Source organism: Nannospalax galili, unplaced genomic scaffold (genome assembly GCF_000622305.1).
Source record: "Nannospalax galili isolate Female #2095 unplaced genomic scaffold, S.galili_v1.0 scaffold330, whole genome shotgun sequence".
Lineage (NCBI taxonomy): Eukaryota > Metazoa > Chordata > Mammalia > Rodentia > Spalacidae > Nannospalax > Nannospalax galili.
In genome coordinates, this window is record NW_008329640.1 from 4,321,305 (window position 1) to 4,342,655 (window position 21,351).

At 40.8% G+C, this 21,351-nt stretch overlaps 1 protein-coding gene across 12 annotated transcripts in view; it reads right to left on the reverse strand.

Annotated features, from left to right (window-relative positions):
* LOC103739789 (tubulin polyglutamylase TTLL5) overlaps positions 1-21,351 on the reverse strand; it is a gene marked incomplete at its 5' end in the record, with an annotated part of 285,878 nt that overhangs the window by 193,436 nt on the left and 71,091 nt on the right. For all 12 annotated transcript variants that reach the window (XR_003850716.1, XR_003850713.1, XR_003850710.1 and 9 more), the window contains 6 exon segments: positions 3,459-3,586; positions 6,488-6,591; positions 7,862-8,008; positions 11,135-11,255; positions 15,641-15,947; positions 16,827-16,984. Coding sequence is in view for 6 of the 12 variants with exons in the window: in XM_017799943.1 (XP_017655432.1) it covers positions 3,459-3,586; positions 6,488-6,591; positions 7,862-8,008; positions 11,135-11,255; positions 15,641-15,947; positions 16,827-16,984 (965 nt within the window).

Consider the following 21,351-nt stretch of genomic DNA (forward strand, 5'->3'; position numbering starts at 1 on the left):
AAAAAAAAATTAAAAAAATAATGATTAAAAAACAATAATTAGTAGATGTGAAAAACATTACCATTGAAATCTACCTGATGACTTTATATTCATGTTCAGATGCCTAGAAGCTCAGAAAGTAACCAACTGTGACTAGTAATAATTAGATATTTAGAGCTTAGAAATGCATGTGCAAACATCCAATGTCAATTGCATTGAAAAAGAATTTTTCTGTATGAAACTGTGTATTTTAATAATGAAATGGAGATCTTTTTAAAGGTTAAAACATCATTTAATTTATGTCTTTTAGGGTTTATACTGAGTACAATATTGTATAACTGTAATAATTCAACTGTAAACCTAAAAATTTACAGCCAATTTTGAAAGAGATGCATCCTACCTCAGGAAACCGTTATTGAATATGTCAATTGTGTTGTAATGATATGCTTCTTCTAAGTATGTTGTTATTAAATAAATCATTTTTAAAAATTAAAAAAAAATAAATAAACAAATAAAATATTTTTTAAAAAGTTAAAAAAAAACGTAACACAAGGGTGGTGGGCAATCAAGGGAGGTGCGGATGGGGGGTACTCTAAATACCATCAAATTATATTGTATGAAAATTGCAAAAATTAAAAATTAAAAAATATATAACACAAGTATTAATCAATAGTGGGAAACACTGTACATCCCACTAACTTTTCCAAGGATGGAAAGACCCATAGTGGGTAGCTAACCGAGTGATTCCCAGATATTCCCTACACAGCTCTATTACACTAGACCAAGGTGAGATACTCAAAGCCACAATAGTAATCCACTGACTTCCAATAGGCTAGGCCATGTCTAAAAAATGAAACAAGTAAGGACAATCAGCTGCTTCCACCAGGAATTCAGACTTGGGGCATAAGAGTTCAAGTGGCTGGGGTGCCCACTGGAGGTATATGGAACAGGGCAGCATCAGAGGACCCAGGAGTAGCACTGCTATGTGTTGACGTAATGCCTGGATACCATTATGACTCTATCTCAGATTTACTGGCAATAGGTTGATCACTATATTCAACAACACAATCACTCCAAGTTTCTATTGTAGTATTTTTCTCTCCTATAGGCTACTGAAACAGAACAGCCCAAAGCTATTGAAAAATGTTCCAGAGTCCTCATCAAGGGCCACATTCATGCAAAAACTTAAGAGGGGTTTATCAGGATGAAAGAGTAAGGACATCTGAATCCCGTCCTTCCTGTCACCACCTGCAGAGGTGATAGCACACTTGCTTGTTCAGCTGTGAACCATGCCTGACACCACATTCACCATCAAATGCTTTTTTCTTGACTGAAATCTTCATCTACTCCTCCAGGTTTACACAAGAGATACAAACAGAATTATCTTCTGATACAAAGGGGTCCTTTAATACATGAACCTGAGAATTTGAAATGATTCATCTGTACTAAGAGAAGCTGCTGGTGCAGGTCACTGAGCCTTCTCCATTACCATCAAGGGATTAAGATGCCATGTGAACGCCCATGTGGGCCCCAAGGGATAAGCACACTTTTCCCTACTCTAACCTCACTATAAGAATTCCTCAGCCTCCCCTCCTCAATACTGCTATAGGAGCCTTTCACGGCTTCCATCAACCTTCTTTGCAGTCACTCACCCAATCTGTTCACCAGACAATACGCTTTAGAAACACAAGGACTTCGACAGCCTGGGTCACTAAACTGATAGCAGCTATCAAATTGCCTAACACATAAGAAGAGGTCAGTAAAAAACATGAGGAGTGAATGGGCAGATGAATCTGAAGCTAGAAACAAGCTCTAAAGGAAGCCTGGGCTTAAAAGGACTGTTACAGGGGGCTGGAGAGATGGCTCAACAGTTAAGAACACTGGCTATTCTTGCAGAAGACCTGGGTTCAAATCCCAGCACCCACATAGCAGCTAACAACTGTCTGTAACTCCAGTCCCAGGGGATCCAACAGCCTCTTCTGACCTCCGCGGGCATTGCACCACACGGGTGCGCTTACCTACATGCAGGAAATACACACATACACATAAAAAAAAATAAAAATAAAAATAAAGGACTATTACCAATGCAACAATTTACTTATACAGTTAGTTAAGCAGGCATTTATGAATTAGCCTATGAACCAAATGAGTGTTTAAAACACAGGCTGGGGATGTAGATTAGTGGTAGGTAGAGAATTTGTCTAGCATTGTTAGGTTCTGGGATCAATCCCCAGCCATACAAAACAAAACAAAACAAAACAAAACAAAACAAAACAAAACTACCCCTTAGGACGTTAACATCATTTTTCTGCAAAAATTCATTCTACTTTAGAAAAAAAAATTACCAATTTTCCCGTGGATATTTCCACACTAGACTGTGATCACCTTAAGAGTAGGGAGAAAGTCTCTATCTTTGAATCTAGTATTTAAAACACTGACAAAATTACTATGTTGACTCTATTTCCATCTGGGTTTTAAATGAATCCTACGTTGAAGACACAGAGCTTGTTGATACAGAATGTTATTGGTATTTTTCAAAACGATGACATGAGCTAGATAGTCTCATCCATATTCAAGTCCACAATCTGTGATCATGAGGTTCCCCAGCATTGAGAACTTTTAGAAACATTTAGAACATTCTAGGGTATCACAATGCCCAAAGGAAGTCAACTGAATTTGGGGCTTGGGACCAAGACTATCAGTCACCCTTATTAAGTATGGAACAGCTTCACATAACAAAAACCTCTACCCAAGGTGCCAATGGTGTTGAGGAGCCTGACTGGACATGAGGGAGACAGAGAATAGAGATGAAGAGTAGAGGCTTTCAGCCAGGCATAGCAGGGATGGAAGTCTGGTCCCTGTGAGAGCAGGCTGGAGCTCATTACTCAGTTTTTGGAGCTTATTTTCGCATCTGTAAAGAAATTTCAAAATGGTACCTGCTCTGCATGGCGTTTGAAACAGTAAGATCATGTCAGCAGACAGAAGATGAGTGTGCACTAAATGTCTGCTGTTCTGTCATCATGAAAAAAAGAAAACAAAACCAAATCCTTAAGACCATGGCCTTCTGGTTTTTGATAAAATGTAGTGCCCTGGGGGTTGGAGAGATGGCTCGGAGGTTAAGCACACTGGCCTTTCCCGCAGAGGACCTGGGTTTGATTCCCAGCACCAACATGGCAGCTAACAACTGTCCGCAACTCCAATTCCTGGGGCTCTGACCCCCTCTTATGGTCTCCATGGGCACTGCATGACACGGGTGCACTTACATACACGCAGGCAAAAATTCATAAAAATAAAATAAAATTAAACACTTTTTTAAAAAAAAAAAAAGCAGCGTCGTGTACCCAGTCCTAGCCCCTGCTGCAAGGTTTAACTACTTTGGAGACTGGTGCGCAGCCAGTACACTTACTCCTGACTCTTCTCGCACTTCTTAAGTTTTCTGGGTCCTCTTGTTTAAAATTCATTAAAATTCATATACTTACCACCTTTTGTCCCACTATCAGAATAAGTACTGCTGTTCTTAGAACTTCTAGAATGAGTCCCGAGGAAGACACTGGCAGACTTGTTTTTTTGGGTATAAAAAGTCAACACCTCCTCAAGTTCAGCTTCACTGAAATGAAGAAAAAAAGTATGGTTAGCATGGGAAGCTGCTCTGGAAAATCTTTCCACCAGATTTTATTATGGAAACAGAGTAAGCAAGAGAAGGGAAAAATGAAATGCACAAGCTCAAAGTTCCTCATTAATAGAGGTTAAATATGAAACCTAAATGAAAGCAATGTGAAAGATGTAAAGCATGTTATAAGGCTTTGTTCACCCTACAGAGTTTTCTAGATCTCTATTATCTGGTACAGCAGCCAATAGTCACATGGGGCTGTTTAAACTTACTTAAAACTAAATAAAATGAAAGATTCTTTTCCTAAGTTACACTACCCACATTTCAAGCACTTAGCAGTCACCCACAGAAAGTTCTACTGGACATAGGTGCTCTTGGTAAGGAATCCAAACCAGGGGCTGCGGGATAAACCTAACCAGCAGCCTGTTTCTGTATGACCCCCAGCTAAGAATTTACATACACACACACACACACACACCCCACACACACACTTTAAGAGTCTGAAGTGTTTATCTTCTGGCTGCATTTTACAATGGACCTACCCCACTTCTGGATATCTTTACTAAAGTGGCTACTTGTCATTTTATTTTTAATAGTCTATTTATTATTTTTATTTTATGTGTAGGAGTGTATTGTCTGCATGTATGTAAGTGCATCTGTGTCCTGCAATGCCTGCAGAGGTCAGAAGAGAGCATCAGATCCCCTGGAACTGGAGTTACAGATGGTTGTTAGCTGCCATGTGGGTGCTGAGAATAGAGCCTAGGTCTTCTGCAAGAGCAGCCAGTGCTCTTAACCATTGAGCCATCTCTCCAGCCTCCCACTTGTTATTTTAATCAGCTATGTCAGAAATAAGGAGACTGTAGTATGACCACAGAAGAGATTCCCAACCATCTATACAATGCATGAGACGGAACTACTCCACAGTCACTCTGAATTACTAAAATTATGTATGGTTACCAACAGCCAGGAATTGTATAAAGACATAAAGGAGAGCCTGAGCTCCCCCTCCCCCAGTAAACATAACATGTACAGATTTTCATTTGTCTTAGCCAAAGGGCTGAGAAGCAATCAGGCTGGGGATTTTCAACACTTGCAGGATGGCCATTTTCTTATTCCTGCAGCTTGGTGCTGTTCCAGGTTAGCCTTCAAGTAAGTGAAGCATGTTTACGTTACTATGAAGAAGCCACCTTCAGAACACAGTGATGAGAACCAGGAAATCACCTTTATGATTCTCTAAAAGGCCTCAGGTTCCCAAGGAGCTAAGTGGCACAAGATAAATACTTTGAGTAACCAGCAAAGATCTAAAAGTGTGACTACAATGGCAGTTGCTTCTCCCAGGCAGTGTGTTTGATTTGGCCCTTCTCAGAACACCAAAGGCAAAGGGATGACTGGCCAAGCTATGAGCTGCTGTCCCTGTCTTATCCTTTGCCCACTTCATCATTTAGCTCTTCCTACCTCCTTTCTGCAGACATGTGAATGTGCCAGCCTGTTGAAGGTATCTGTGTACTCACCTTAACTTGTTAAAAGACCTGACACTACCACGCAGTTCCTGACAACTGTTGTTTAAGCCACAATCAGTAATATGACCCAGTGTATTTTAATCTCCAACACTATTAGTTAACAACATATGTGATTCATGTTCAGTATCTAGTTAGGTCTCCTTTTGAAAAGTTTGGCTTGGTTTTTTTTTTTCTTTCTTTCTTTAGGGATTTTTAAAAATTCCAGATATTCTATCAGTAGAATCTATTTTTTTGCCTTTTCCTTTAATTTTTTTACACTTATTTATTGTTTATATGTGCACACATGTAATACACACAGGCCATGGGGAGCAGGACAGGGGACAACCTGTAGGAGCGGCTTCTCTCCTCCCACTATGTGGGTGCTGGGGACAGAACTCAGGTGTTGCACTTGGCAGCAAGCACCTTTATCCCCTGAGCTATTTTGTTAGCCCCTTTTGCCTTTGCTATCGTTCAAAAGGTTGATAAAAGAAACAGTTTCTTGCTTTGTTTTTATATCTGTTTTCTCAATCATATAATATCAACAAAATCACATCATACAATTATAGAATTCCTACAAAATGCTGTTTCTTGCATGCTTAAACACAAGCTACTGAAGCTATGGTGAGCTCCACACAAGGTATTAACCAAGGAGGTATACCTTGGTTAATAAGGTATTAACTTACTATGTTGGTGACTAACAATCCACTACTTAACTTTGTAAATAATGGAGAGCTGAACTGCTTTTCTTTCTGCTGTGGATGATCAAAGACAAATTAAATGCGTCTATAGTTGGCTTTCCTTTATTTTACTAGTTTCTGCACAGTTCTCCAATTTACAAAGGCTCCTTTTCTGAGTTTTTATAACAGTTAAAATTAGGTGTCTTTGTTATCCCTTCTTTGGAAATAGAACGTTAGTGATCAAAATGGCCTGGGTTGGCTTACATCAAAATACAGTGTATACAGAGATTTTCAATTTTATATAAATTAGGTGTGACCCTCACAGTACGGAGAAACTGCCAATTCCTTACCCTATTCAATGTGGGCAAAATTTGTTCATCTCCATGGCATTAGTAGGTCAGAAATAAATATGGACCTAGTAAATACTAGATGCCTCTAACTTCAAATTTCCAAAAGGCTCTCAGTACTTTCAGTGTTGTGTACTTTGAAGCCTGTCTAGAGCTACAGCCCAGACACCAAACAGCAGTGTTTAGATAACTGAAGTCATGACAACAGCAACATAACTGGCTGAGATATGGAAAGGCTAAGTCTGTGAAACTTTCCCTCCTTCTGGAAGTGAGTTCATTCATATCCATGTGTCAGAAACAAGGGAATGTTGCTTATTCATAGAACTGCAGAAGGTGGAAGGAAAACATTTTTTATTAATCAGCAATGTCCTCTACCTTGCTTGTCGGATGAATTCCTGAAAGTTTTCTGCATTCACCCCATCTTCCTCCTCCTCTTCAAGTTTCTTCTTTGACTTCTTTTCGGCCATTTGTTCTGTTTCCTACTCAAGTCCAACCCCAGAGAAAAACAACAAGATTGACTCCTGATCAATAAATGCTTCTCTATCTGCTTTCATTATCCTTGGGCTAATTGCTCCTTACAACGTAATCCTTCCTGGTACTTTCCCCACCTAGAATTCGGACATACTACTTTTGGTCATTACTGCATGAAATGTTTTGAAATACCCAAGTAACTGTGGCAAAATATAAATTTTTATCATGTTTTTACTTTCTACTTACATATCTCATTGAAAAAGAGTATTTTTTAGTAACAACTGTGATCATGACTACAGCTTTGAAGAGTAGCATTGGATAACAGGCACATAATATTTTGCTGTAATTCAAAGAAGATGGGTCTGGGAAGATTATCTTATGTCAGCTTCCAAATTGAATACATATACTTTTTTAGTTTTGGGAGACATTACAGAATTCTCAACAGATCTGGAGTACAATGTGACTATAGGTTGAGTGTGTTTAGTGTGTCTACTAGTGTTTCTTATCATTTAAAAAAAGTATTTTAAATTTCCAGACCTCAGCTTTTCCTTTTATAAAGTGGTTAATTTTTTTCTCCCCAAAATAACATTTTAATGGGCTAGAACTCTTGGATATAAGACACTTTGCAAAAATTCTAATATAATAGTGCATCTCCTGGGCTTAATTGTAAAATGATATCCCTGTCTAAAATGTTTCAGAGAAAAAAGTCCAAGTCTGTGAAAATATAAAAATGTCACCATAGGGGCTGGAGAGGTGGCTCAGAGGTTAAGAGCACTGACTGTTCTTGCAGAGGACCTAGGTTTGATTCCCAACACCCACTGGTGGCTATGAACCATCCTTAACTCCAGTTCCAGGGAAATCAGAAGCCCTCTTCTGACCTCTGAGGCAATGCACGATACAGGCGTACTCACATATATGCTTGTAATACACGCATACACATAAAATAAAAATAATAAAATTTTTTTTTAAATGTCATCATATTAAATTCACAGTTTGGTTCATGCCCAAATGGTCAACTCACCACTGTCTATAGGCACAATACTCTAACATAGAGGCACACAGGCCAGACTTGATCTGGGTGCAATAGAGCTCAAAAGGAATATGAATCTTCATAAGAGTAAGTTTCAGCCACTAGCCCTTCAGAAGCAGTAAGTAGTTTTTAAAGTCGGCTGGACTCGGGTGTAGAGTCCCATTGCTCCTGAGAGCCACACTCAGGGAACAGTGCTGTGCACCAGTGTGTGGTCACCCAACACTAAGACTATCAGGTAAATGACTTACCTTGTTGTACACAATGATGAAGTCACTCAGTTGGTGGGCGAGGATTCTTCTACGCTCTAGAAGTGCCAATCGTCGGCTAGGTAATACCATCCTCAGTGAATGTTGAAGGTTACTTGATGCTCGCTTGAGGAAACGAACCACCAGCTCCTACACAGATTAGAGATAGAAAGGGAAGAAAGTAGGGTTGTGCTAAATAAACATTGGCAGATAAGTTATGATGGGATTGGGCAAGAGATGAGAGGAGGCATGTTAACATTTTGACACACAAGACCCAAAACAAGCATGTTAGGTCTAAGAAGAATACAGAGAGACAAAACAAAAGAATCTTACTCTCTTCCCTCAATAAACCAGCCATCAAAAAAATAAAAATCAGACATGTATGCAAGTAACCCTGCAATAAGACAGTACTTACACAAACAGCATAATACATATTATCATAATTCCAAAGAGCAGATGTCACTTCTGATAATATGATAAAACATAACTATAGAGGAAAGTTAGCATTTAAAGACAGTAATAACTAAAACCATGGAAGCAGATGAATTTGTCAAATGTGGGAAGGCTGCAAAAGAACAGAATTATGTGTCATGGCACAAGGCTACAATCCTAGCCCTAGGGAGGCTGAGGCAGGAGGGCTGCAATTTGGAGGTTAGTCTAGGAGAATATCTATCTATCTATCTATCTATCTATCTATCTATCTATCTATCTATCTATCTATCCTGTCACAAAACACAACACAATAAAACAAAGCAAAGGAATTATAGAGAGCCCAAGACAAAACAATGTTATGATAAGAAAGAAAAGGGTTAAATGTTAAAGACTCCCAAAGAAGCTGGAGCTAGGAAAAAAACATAATCAAACAAGGCCCTGGATCTGGACATTGTGAGGTAACTTCAAGAGCACTCTTTGTATAAAGAGACTAGAAGGAGGACATAAACCAATGCATGTGGAGTGAATGGAGCTAATGGTAGAAACTACTGCTTTAAAGGTTTGGTGGTACTGATGGGTGAGGGAGAGTTGGTCTTCCTTAATGGAGTGATGCTAGATAGGCTGACCAGGCTCCAGTGGATGAACTCACACAGATGGATATCTGAGGACACAAACTTGACCCAAGAGGACTTAACATCTATGACGGAATGCATGAAATCTGGTGGGAAGGCTATGGGGGGGGAGGTGTAGATAGAAGAGAGGGGATCTAAATATGATTAAGATGTACTGTATGACATGCACAAAAATTCAATAAAAATATTTATTGAAAAAAATTGGTGGCCTAGGAAATGAAAGTGCTGTGGTAGATGGAAAGGTGATGGGCTTTCCTTCCTTCCTTCCCAAAGGCTAAGGGACCCCTGAGAGGTGGTAATTGGAAAGGAAAGCCAGGGGAAAGTCATTAAGGGAGAAGAAGAAGAAATCTCACTTAAGATGGAGAAAAAGGATTTCGAAAATGGAGAACATCTCAATTGGGTTATTCATAGCATCAGAGAGATTTTGTGGGGGCCAAAGGCCCCAGCGAGGTTGTTGCCCATAAACACAACAAAACTGCTTTTAGTTTTATTGGATCTGGAGGTCTTCTGTTGAAGTGCCTCAGGGAGTTATCAGACAAAAGAATCTCTAACCCTAACCCAGATCAGGGTGGGAAGCTCTGTACCCATCTTTCTCATAAGCAAGACCCCTGCCACATCCTCCAGCAACAGCCAGGGCATAGTCAGCATAGGTCAGCTCCCTGGGCATATTCTCCAGAACTGTTATTTAGTTTTGGAGTGATGATCTTAAATACTCTTGTACAAGACAGCCCCACAGAAACCTTGTGTGAATTCGCAGCCAGCATTGCAGTGGTTATTCTATTTTTGCTGTTTTAATCTTCTTTAAGTGAATTGTTTTTTCCTTGAATTTTTGTTCACTGTCCTCTAGTGCCAATTTCCTCCAGCAGAGAAGGAACAGTCTCCTGGCCAAGGGCTGGGTTTTGTAGTTCTCTGCCATCTTTACTGTAGGGTGGTTTAAGCTAGTATATTAAAACATTACTTTTTCAGTGGAGCAGACAAACTGACTCAAAAAGGCAGGCTCAACTTTCCACTTGGAAAGAGCAGTGCTAACATTTTCCACTGATGGCTGAAGGATTATTCACAACACACAAGGTTTTATCTCTGGGTAGTGTTGGCTACTTTAAATTCTCAATTTTGTTTTCTAGGATAACCAACATGTTTTAAAAATAAGCCTTGTATTAAGACTTGCCTTTTGTATAGAAAAACTAAAATTAAAGTAAGGCCACCACTGACAAAGGACAGCTTCCTCAGAGCTAAAGATAACTCGTTTCTGGTGACAAAGCTCTGCTGTCCAAACCTATGCAAAGGCAGTGGCTTCTATAAGCTCTGACCTTACCAAAGAACTAAGTTCTCTGTCATTGTGACCCAAAAGTGAAAACAGTTTTTAGAATATTAAATATAGGATGTGTTCAAATGACTGATATGCAAGTCGAAATTGTCACTTAAGTTTGAGTCTAATAATTCAAGAATTTTATGCAATTATAATTAGCAAAGAAAGTTAAGTTGAAGGATGGTATGTTCTGAGAGGGCCTACAAGGTACTGAGTCTTAAAGAGACTCTTTAAGAGAGAAAATAAATGCTTTATGACGTAGAAATGATGTAAGAGCAAGTAATGGGCAGCTGCAGCAGCCAGCTTCACGCATTACCACATCCAAGTTAGGGAATGAGAGCCCTAGTTTCTCTAGGTCTTTGTACCCTTATCTGTAAAAGGGTTTAAGGACTCCCTCAAAGAATGAAAGGGGAAGTTGACTAAGAAAGGACTAGAAAGTGTTACTTTTCTCAAGGCTTTTCCACAGGGCTTAACATCCAATGAGCAGTCAATTTCTACTTCAAAATGGAATAAGTTGATGCCCCACTACATGGTATAGTGAATATGGCTTCAGACCAAAGACTTGTCTTACATCATGTAAAATTATGAGAAATCTAGAAATTAGCAGTTTTAAAAGTTTTTATTTATCACTGTATGTTTGCCTGAGCCACAGCACACGTCAGAGGACAACTTGTGGTGTCCTCTGAAGACAACTTCTCCCCTTTTGAGCCTTTATGTGGGTTTTGGCAATCAAACTCGGGTTACCAGGCTTGTGTGGCTAGAGCCTTTCCCCACTGAGCCTTCTTGCAGGTTCTGTAATAATTCTTGTACCAGAAGAATATATTGCTGTTTGGGGGACAGAGAGAGGGAAGGAGGGAGGGAAAGAAAAAGGGCAACCAAAGGTTCCAGTGAGCAGAACCTCACCATCTGTTCGTCCTCTTTTGCAGTCCAACTGGGACCGAGCGTCTGGCCAGCACTGTCTTTTGTCAGACGAACTTGCACATGCTGGAGATAGGCAGAGAATGCTAACCGGGCCTGCACTTTGCTGAAGAAAGCCAAAACAATACACCATTATGAGACAAATGGTTAATCTACCAACCATAAACCTACCTCTCTCAAAAAGGCCTTTAAGGATGGCTACTGAAATCTGTTAGGATGGCTAAGAAATATGAAGCCCATTAAGCCGGGTGTGGTGGCAAATGCCTTTAATCCCTGCCCTCAGGAGGCAGAGGCAGGAGGATCTCTGTGAGTTCAAGGACACCCTGGTTTACATAGAGCTCCAGAGAGAAACTGTCTCAAAAAGGCCAAACAAACAAACAAACAAAAAATACCCATTATATAGATACCACTGAATAACCCTTCTAAACTAAACACTACATGAGGGTTTAACTTTTTCCCATTAACAATGGAGAATCTATTTCTAATTATTAGTGTAAAGAGGAAAAAACATCCAGGAACTGAAAATCATTCATCCTACTCACCATGTTACCTCTTTGAACTTCTTAACAACTTTCTAAAGGGAATGCACAGAGAGCTGAAATTTCATGAAAACATTTGCAATAACAAGGAAAGGGGCTCTGCTGTTGGAAGCCTTTAAGGACATACTTATCAGATGGTACAGAAGTATGGATTTTATTATGACAACTAATATATCTAACGTGCAAAAGTCTCCAAAGCAGGAAATAGATAATCCTACAAAGGAACTTTTGAGACCACATTTTAAGGTCATGCCTTTCTTAACTACAAGACAGAAGTGGCTGGAGCCCAGAACAAATGAGTGAGGTCCAACAGAGCTTGGCGGAGATGATCCGACAGGCTGGGATGAACCCTGATGTTCAGTGGGGAAAAGCAATCCCTCAAGATGGTAAAAGCATCAGGGCGCCAGCTGCCTTCTGCTTAGTGGTCTAGGTTATAAACACGGAACTTCATCAAGCTGCAGTGTGAAGGACAGAGAACCAGAAGCAGTGATGACGTTCCCTTCAGCTGCTAATTGCGGTGGATCTGTTTTCTTTCAGGCAAGATTCTGGTTACTTCAGCTGATCGGCCTCCTGACACTGTAGCCAAAATTACATCAGTAAAGATTAGGGCCCAACACATACTTTGTTTACAATCCTCACACATGCAATCACGGAACACTTTCTGTTCCTTTGTCCCAAGCAAACTGGAAATCCTGAGGGTCCGCGACTGCACTATGTTTTAGAGGACTGGAGGGCAGGAGAGCCAGGCCATGGATCTACTTGCTCTTGCGTTTTCATTCATAAGAGCTTCAGAACCTGAGCTATATATAAGGCCACATCCTTCTTACTAACAGGGATAGTTTATGGAGCACAGTATGAATCTGAAACAATGAATTCAAATTTCCAAATGTTTCCAGAAGACATTTCTATTCTTGTTCTCCTGGAGAATAACAGCATATTTTAGATATTTCCAAGTATAAAAGAATCTCCAACTGCATTGATTGGATCCTTATACAGAAATAAGGACGGTCTACTGGGTAAGTAAATTACTGATTATAAGTTGAGATTTCAATTATTATTTTGTTTCAACTCAAATTTTAAAAAGTACTGAGTTTTTCATTTCTATAAACCTTACTAAAAGGACTCTGAAAGGTTAATTTGAGATTGTTTCAAATGTATTGGTTAGTCACTGGCAAAGAACTTCCACTCAGACTCCCCAAATAGAATTTGTATCAAAGCAACTTTTTTTTTGTCTTTTTGAGACAGGGTCTCCCTGTAGCCCCAACTGTCCTGGAATTCACTATGTAGAGCAGGCTGGCCTCGAACTTACAAAGATCCACCTGCCTCTGCCTCCGAAGTGCTGGGATTAAAGGCGTGCGCTACCACGCCTGGCCAAAGCAACCTATTTTTTAAAAAATCAAAAGACTGCATAGATCCTCAGCATATAAATTACACAAGGAGGCAGTGCCTACAGTCTCCAACCCTAGCCTTGGTCCTCCCCCAACCTCTCAGGAACTACTGAGATACCCCGCAGGGCAATGGGCGACTTCTAGAAAGAGTCTGGAATCCACTGATTTATACCAACGTAGTCTACAAGTTTTCAGTTTCTCACTGTAAGCGGTATCTCTACAATGTATGAAGAAAGGATTTATTTCTACAACAGCTAAAGGAATGTGATACTAGAAACTAGGAGCTCACAATATGGTTTCATGTTCTATTTTCAATTCCCTAGATATCCCTCTGCCACACCTCTTTCAGAAAGTACTTTGAAAAAAGTTGGTCTAACCCTATAACTTGGCATGACAGAAAAGGAAACAGGCCTCAAAAAGGTCTCTGACTTGCTTACAATCACGTAACCAGTTAGAGCAATAAAAAAACCAGAGCTTGGGTACTGTAACTGAGTAACCAGAAGTTTTAATGGACTATTACCATTTTCCACAACACTGTTTCAAACCTAAACTCTATCACCTCCACACTACAATGTCACTGGCAGCCCCTCAGTGTATGCTCCGGCCTTCAGCAAACACAAGCCATTTTGTAGACAACCCCCATTCTTTGCTCTCCTATCTAGTATACTCATTGCAAAGTCCTTCCTTTATGACAAAGAAGAGTGTTATCCCTTTACTGGTCTCTTTCCACCCTTTCTTTTTAGGACACTTCTCTGCCAATACATCCATTTCTGCATCTCTAATCCTTTGGCCATCAAATCCTTCCCCTTAAGTCTATAAATAATAGACAAGAATAAATAATAGACTGCAGAATACCTTCTAAAAACAAAGCAATCTTTTTCAAGGCAGCTTGCTCTCTCCCTAATGCAGTCTCACCTTTCTCTGCCAAATCCTTTGGAAAAGTTATTTCACACTTGCTTTCTGATTTCCTCAGCCCGCAATTGCTCCCTGGCCCACAAATCCAGAAGTGTCTTTCTACCCCTCCATCTAACATTGCAGACCTGAAATTCTCCTCTGTACCTGCTACTCTATTATCCCCTCCCACTTTACTGACCTACCCAGAGTGGTATTTCCCCAGAGTGCTGCTCTCTCTTTTTTCCTTGTTTATACGTGCTGAGTTAATTGGAATTGCAATAATGTCTACTTTAAGACTCTAACTATGAACAGTGTAATCTTCATATTCTTGACATATAAAGCTGTATTTTTATTGGTCAGCACAGAGCATATCCTCCTCACCCAAAACAAAACCCAAGATTTCTATGAGGAAACAACTTGTAGGTTCTTTATATCTATCAATGGTTGATCACCACATAATCTAATGGAACACTTGAGGCTGTCAATTATACCTTGCAAATTTCCTAAGTTCATCTCATGCTTTCCATTCCTATAACCACTATTCTGGCCAATGCCTTCGTCTTCCAGGTTTTGGACATTCTAAGTGTCCTGAGTCACCTTTCTCCCTTAGTTTCTTTTCTCATCACCCCCTATCCCACAATGGAGGCAAAATTTACTTTTTAAAACAACACCTGACTGTATTATGCATTTGCTTAAGAAATCATCCAGAAAATAAAACCCAAGCTCCTCTAAAGGCCCAGCACAAATCAAGAGCATCCAATTTTGTTTAAGGCCTAATTTCTTACCACACTTTTCCACCCACTTTGCCACTCTAGTCTGTTATTTCCCAAACATGAAGGTATGTTCCAGTTTCAGTGCCTTGAGTAATCTGCCTCCTGACATTCACATAACTGACTCCTCATCATTCAAACTCACCTTCAAAGTTACCTCTTCATGTCTGATCACCATAGACTTAGTAACTCTCTACCCAATGACGCTCAATCATCATCCTATTTTACTTTCTTTAAAGCATTTTCCACTGCCTGAAATGACCTTGTTTCTTTGTTTACTTTCCGTCTTCCCAAGAGATGGTAAGCTCCATAAGCCTGCCTGGGTCCCCATAGCAACACTACATGGCCTAGTATATTCTTGGCACAGAGCAGGTGCTCAGTACATGTTTGATGCTGGACTGAAGGAATGGCTATATCACCCTACTTCAGAGTTGCTCACTTCTCTACCTATCTAACACTTCCAACACTTACTGTTCACCTTCCAAGTCTCCTGAAATCAAACTTATCAGTCAAGACCTGATTCAAACATCACCTCCCACATGATGCCCATCTAGCCCTCTTTCTCTGTGACCCAAGAGTACTTTGTTCTTATGGGGGTCAGAGCCCCCTGAGCTGCTGGAGTTCCTTGTCTTGGTCACTTTGTATTCTGACTGATAATGATGCCCACCAAATATCTGTTGGGCCTATGAAACCTGGTGCTTACTACAGCTCTACCTGGACAAGTTACTTAACTTCTCTCAGCCTCAGTTTCCATAATAGCAATGTCTAGTCACAGCCATTAGTTCATAGGATTGCTGTCATTATCAATGAAAAATGACTGTGAAGCATCAAAGCACTACCTGATATTCAGTACAAGTTAGCTATTACCAATCTTACACTGTAACTATCAAAGGTTCATACCTTAGGTTTCCATTGTCTTGCAGAATCTGCATCAGATTAAATTTAGACTCTGGCTTTTGAGTCTCAATTTTGCAGCACTGGCCACCTCTATTATTCCAGTCAGCAACTTTCATGGGATTTTCTCTGGGAGAATTTTCTACTATAGCAGTCAATGAAGGTGTGTACTTGGCTTGATTTTCGCCTAGAGACCCCGCAGACTCTTCTAGGGAAGCTTCCTGCTCTTCATCTTCATTGTCTAATCCGACGTCTTCCTCTTCTTCACTCTCTGTCTCAGTTTTAATATTCATTTCAGTTGGCTGGGTAATCACTAAATGCGAAGAATCACTAATGTTGCTGAAAAAAGGATTAAAATGGACTCTCTCCCAACACCTTCCTTTTCTCTCAGTAAAAACCCATCTCTAAATCAATCCACAAACAAAACACAAACTCTCAGAAAGTATATCATTCTCTAACCACATATTCTTTTAAAAAATCTATTAATGATCATTAGAATTGATATTTCTAACTAAACCCCATGTCCCTCTCATAATTGAAGGCAATCCCTGCTACAAAATGTCCTTGACTGAGTACTCTCTATAAAGTGTTAAACAGCACACTTCATGGCGACATATAGAACAGGGGAATATTTTTCTTTCCTATTTTGACTGCCATCTTTCTCTTTCACTCTCTTATAATAGGAAGTCAATCTATTGATCAGTCAAAAATAGATTTGAAATGTGGAGAATCTGGGTGAGGGGAGGAAACTCCTTTATCTAAAATATTTATATCACTTGGTAATTTCAAAGGATGAACTAGGCTTACCTAATCATCAATAACTCCAACAACACTGCCCAGAGTTCTACTAAACTAGGGCAGATATTACTTCTAAAGTGTCAAGTGATTGTATGATGGTAGGAAGAAAGCAGGAGCCAAATATGTACACTACAGATATGCCTCAATACCAATATGTATACTCAATACCAAATATGTATACTGCAGATATTCCTCAATACCTATATGAAGGAACATTTACACACTTAAAATCCTTTCAAAATTAAGTTTCAGAGGAAAAAAAAAACAAGCATAAAATAAAAGCAGTTATGTGGTCAGCAGAGTTCTGACTCATTAAGTACTGAGTAAGAAGCTGGTTGATGGGGTCTGCCAGGACCCAGATGGCATAGTTTGGTGAAAGCTCACTGGCAGGTACCTGGGTATTTTGGTCTCACAGCCCTCAATCTTCCACTCCGTTGTCTACGTTTTCGCACCTCCAGAGACAGGAGCTTCCTCTCATAAAGCGCAGCATGCAGCTTGGCCTTGGAATTCATGCTCTCCACCTTCAATTCTGCTGTTCCATCAGTACTCATCCTAGAAACAACACGGCAGCAACCATCAGAAAGTATATTTTAAACCAGGTGTGGCAGTGCACACCTGTAATTCTAGCACTAAAGAGGTGGGGGCAGGAGAATCAGAAGTTCAAAGTCATGGACAGCTACACAGCACGTCTGAAGCCAGCCTTGGCTACATGAAAAAGTAACTAAATATCGCCCTCTTCTTTATTCTGAAAGCATGACAGTACCTGTAAGGACAAGGCTGCCATGGGAACCCTAGTGAACTCTAAAGGGGTTGAAGTTGACAGACAAATAGGAATACTGCAAACAATGCTGATATCTCACTAACAGACTACCTGAATTTATTGAATGATGAAGGAAAACAGCTGATCTGAGAATGCAGGAGGAAGCACAGAGCTGACCATGACTCAAATGGAAATGTCTCTGAAAAGCTAGACTGAGGGCCTCTGGAGCCTCATGCATCACAGCATGAAGACTTGCCAAGGCTTCTGCCTTCCTTCAGAACCTGCATAGTTCTATGAAGAGATGGCAGAGTGGCAGGGGTTGAGTAGTCAGGAGTTAGGGTCTGAGGCACAGACATGGGACGGGGCAATATGGAAGACAAGGTCCAACCCCATCAGGGGGTTCAATGAGAAATGGGATCGGGAAAAGGGGCTGAAAGGAACCTACACTAGGTATTAAAAACAAGTCACATTTAGGGAGCTGACTGACATGGGGCCCAGTGTAGACAAGGACTGGGTAATTTGGTAAATTGTGATTTTTTCAGTGATTTTACCATTGAAATGAAGGAATCTGAACAAAGTTCAGGGTAAGCAGAGATAACCAGCTCATGGAAGGATGGTCACTGGGTCAGAAAAGAAGGATCCATTCCAGTGTCCAAAAGCGTGGTAACTACGCATAGTCAAGGCTGAATATCCAAATGGTTAATTTTCATAGAACCTAAAACATGTTCCCTCTGGGGTCAAGGGGTCAAGCTAACTCTTCTGGAGTTTGCAGTCTCTGCATATGAAGGTGTGATGGAAAGGCCATGTGTTTTAGACTACTTAAGCCTTTCCGATAGGGATCTTTTGGAGGAGTAGGTAATAAATCTTTCTGAGGTCTTCTCTTTAGAGCATTGAGCCAAAAACATGTCCTGACATTAGGAGCAAAATCAGAAAGCAAGTTAGTGTATTTAAAAAAACAAATTTTCTGTGTTTGTGTGTGAGCACAGCATGTGTTTGGAGGTCAGAGCACAACTTTGAGGAGTCTGCTATCTCCTACTATCACGTGGGTTCTAGGGGCTGGACTCAGGTCATCAGGTTTGGTGGCAAGTGCCCTTACTTGTGGAGCTATATTGTCAGCCCCTCTCCTTTCTTTGAAGGCAAGGTTATCACTATGGTACCCAACCTGATCTCAAACTCCTGGGCTCAGCCTTTCAAGTAGCTATAACTAAATGTTCAAATTCATCTATTATACTCCCAAAGGCTGACCCTCTAAGAGCTCTGAAAACAGACATTTAGCAAGTTACATAATAAATACAATAATTGATTAGGAAAAAAATTCACATTTTTATTTAATATTTAGCTACTTGGTCAAATTAAATAATTGTGTAGTCAAACATGACATCTCTATATTACATGCTAACAACCTTCTTTCCAAACACATCTTTTAACTTAACATAATTTGGTACTGCTTAATGTTTTAGGTAATCTTAATAGAATAGGTGAAAGTTAATTTGCTACCCTGATAAAGTCTAGTGTTTATGGTCATGAACTAATGTCCACTACATAAACAAGAATATTTAAGTCTATAGCGCCAAGAGCATGATTCTTCAGGGAAGATTTGCTTTAGGACAATTTTCAATAAAAACGCAGTAAAATGCTACTGAAAAGATGAAACCTAATAGTGCAGAGATATGGAGATGCTATTAAAAATTGCCTTCTTGGGGCGGGGGTGGGGAGGGGTGGAGAGATGGTCAGCAGTTAAGAGCACTAGCTGTTCTTGCAGAAGACCTGCGTTTGGGTCCAAGCACACATGGCAGCTAACAAATGTCTGTAACTCCAGTTCCAGGGAATCCAACGCCTTCTTCTGTCCTCTGTGGGCACTGCACAACATGGGTGCGCTTACAGATGAGGCATAACACTCACACACATAAAATTAAAAAAAAAAAGATAAAGAATTGCCTTCCCTATAGATACCTGTAATAACAACTCTGAGCTAAGAGACCCTAAGACAGGTACATTCTAGCTAGTACAAGTGACAGGAGTACAGAATGCTAGGGAAGTATGGCCCCAAAAGATCTCCCAGAGAAGGCCCACGGCATTCATACTGACAATGATTACCCATGATGATGGAGATGGCCCAGCACAGAGTTGACATGTCCAGAATCCTGGCTAATGAGCACTTCAATGCTCAACAAATACACTGTCATATCTTTTATTTACATTTACTTCATTTTATTTTTTCTACTATATTAAGAAAATATTTAAACAAATATTGTACAGTTGTATAGCAGACATCATACACCTACAAAGTATACACTGTCTACAATGATTTCTTCAAATGTATTACATAACATCACATAGCATCATAAATTCCTTATCCATCGATCAATCCATTCCATTTGTAAAGCATTTCTGCCATGCAGACAAGTAGCACTATGCCTTCTAAGAATGTGTGCATGCATGTTACCATTTAGAAATCAGTCATTGCTTTATAGCATTTTTTGTAACCTAAAACTTAAATAGAGTGGAATACACTTTCAATTCTATACCCTTGAATCTACCTACAGTCCTCTCAAAGAGCATGCACAGGGATGGAGTGATGACTCAGCAGATAGGAGCAATGGCTGCTCTTGCAGAGGACCCGGGTTTAGTTCCCAGCACCTACATGGCAGCTAACAACTGTCCATAATTCCAGTTCCAGAGGATTTGATGCCCTCTTCTGACCTCCTCAGGCACTGCATGACAGGCGTGCACTTACATACATCCAGGCAATACAATCATACACGTAAAATAAAAATAAGTATTTTTTTGAAAAGAACATTCATACCCCTTGCCAGGGAATTTATCTGTAACTCCTTGAAGGTAACCACTATTCTGAATTTCTCATCATGTTAGCTTTGTCTGCTTTGAAGCTTCACATCGACCCAGACAGTTCCAGGAACTCTTTGCATAAGGCTTCTTTCGTTCAGCATGTTTCTGAGACTCATCTACATTGTATATCTGCATTGATCCATTTTCATTGATGAGTAGTAGGTCACTGTCCAAATAATCCAGTTTATCTACTTTCCATTAGGGCTCCTAGGTTGTTTATATTAAGTATAAAGCTACTGTGAACATATCTGTAAAGTCATGTTATTAAGGTTTGTATTCTACTCTGCTTTCTTTGGCCTGCACAACCTGCCAGCCTCTCTCTTGAGTAAGTCCATCCATCAGCACCCTCCTTGCCTTGACACACCCAGCCTCATTCACCCTCGCACCTCCCCTGCCCCGTCTCTCTTCCTAGACTGGGTACTGTCCCATTCCTGGTCCTGGCACACCAGATACCAGAGGAACCACCACTGCTTCTTGATCCTTTGCATCCAGACCAACCCAGTTCCTTCTCCTGGTCCTAAGGAGCCCTCTGGGCCTGGTACCACCCACACCTCCCTCTGCTTCCCTGGTCTGCAAATACACCAGCGACTCTCCTGGGAGCCCAATGGGCCAGGTCAGGCATCACGCCCCTCTGCTTCCCTGGACTGCACAACCCGACAGCCTCTTTCCAGGACACCAGGACTGACCTCTACCCTGGAACCACCACTGCTTCCTGATCCTTGACATCCAGACCAACCCAGCTCCTTCTCTCAGTCTCTAGGAGCCTTTTGAGCCTGGTCCCGCCCTACCTCCCACTGCTTCCCTAGACTGCACAACCCGCCAGCCTCTTTTCTGGGTAAGTATATTGTTGCCCACCACACCATGACTCCCCAGCCTCATTAACCCTCCCAGTTCCCCCACCCAGTCTCTCCTCCTTCCCTGGGTACTGGCCCATTTCTTGTCTTGGCAGCCCAGACACGGTGGCTGACCTCTCTACTTGAAGGCATCACTGCTTCCTGATCCTTTGCATCCAGACCAACCCAATACCTCCCAGCAGTCCCCAGGAGCCCTTGGGGCCTCCTCCCACCCCCTTTGCACTCATGGGTGGCACGGCCACCAGGTGCCCAAGATCAGCATCTTTCGTAGGCCTTGCTCCCAGGCCAATCCAACCCCCAAATTCCTGAGGACAACATCTTTCCTGGAGGGATCCAGACCTTAGGAGAAAGCCTGAGAGCATCTGATCCTCATCTGACTTGGGCCTCTGTGGGAACTCCTGAAGACAAAAAGCAATCTGGTCACTCCAATATAAAATCAAAAGAGAGAACTGGAA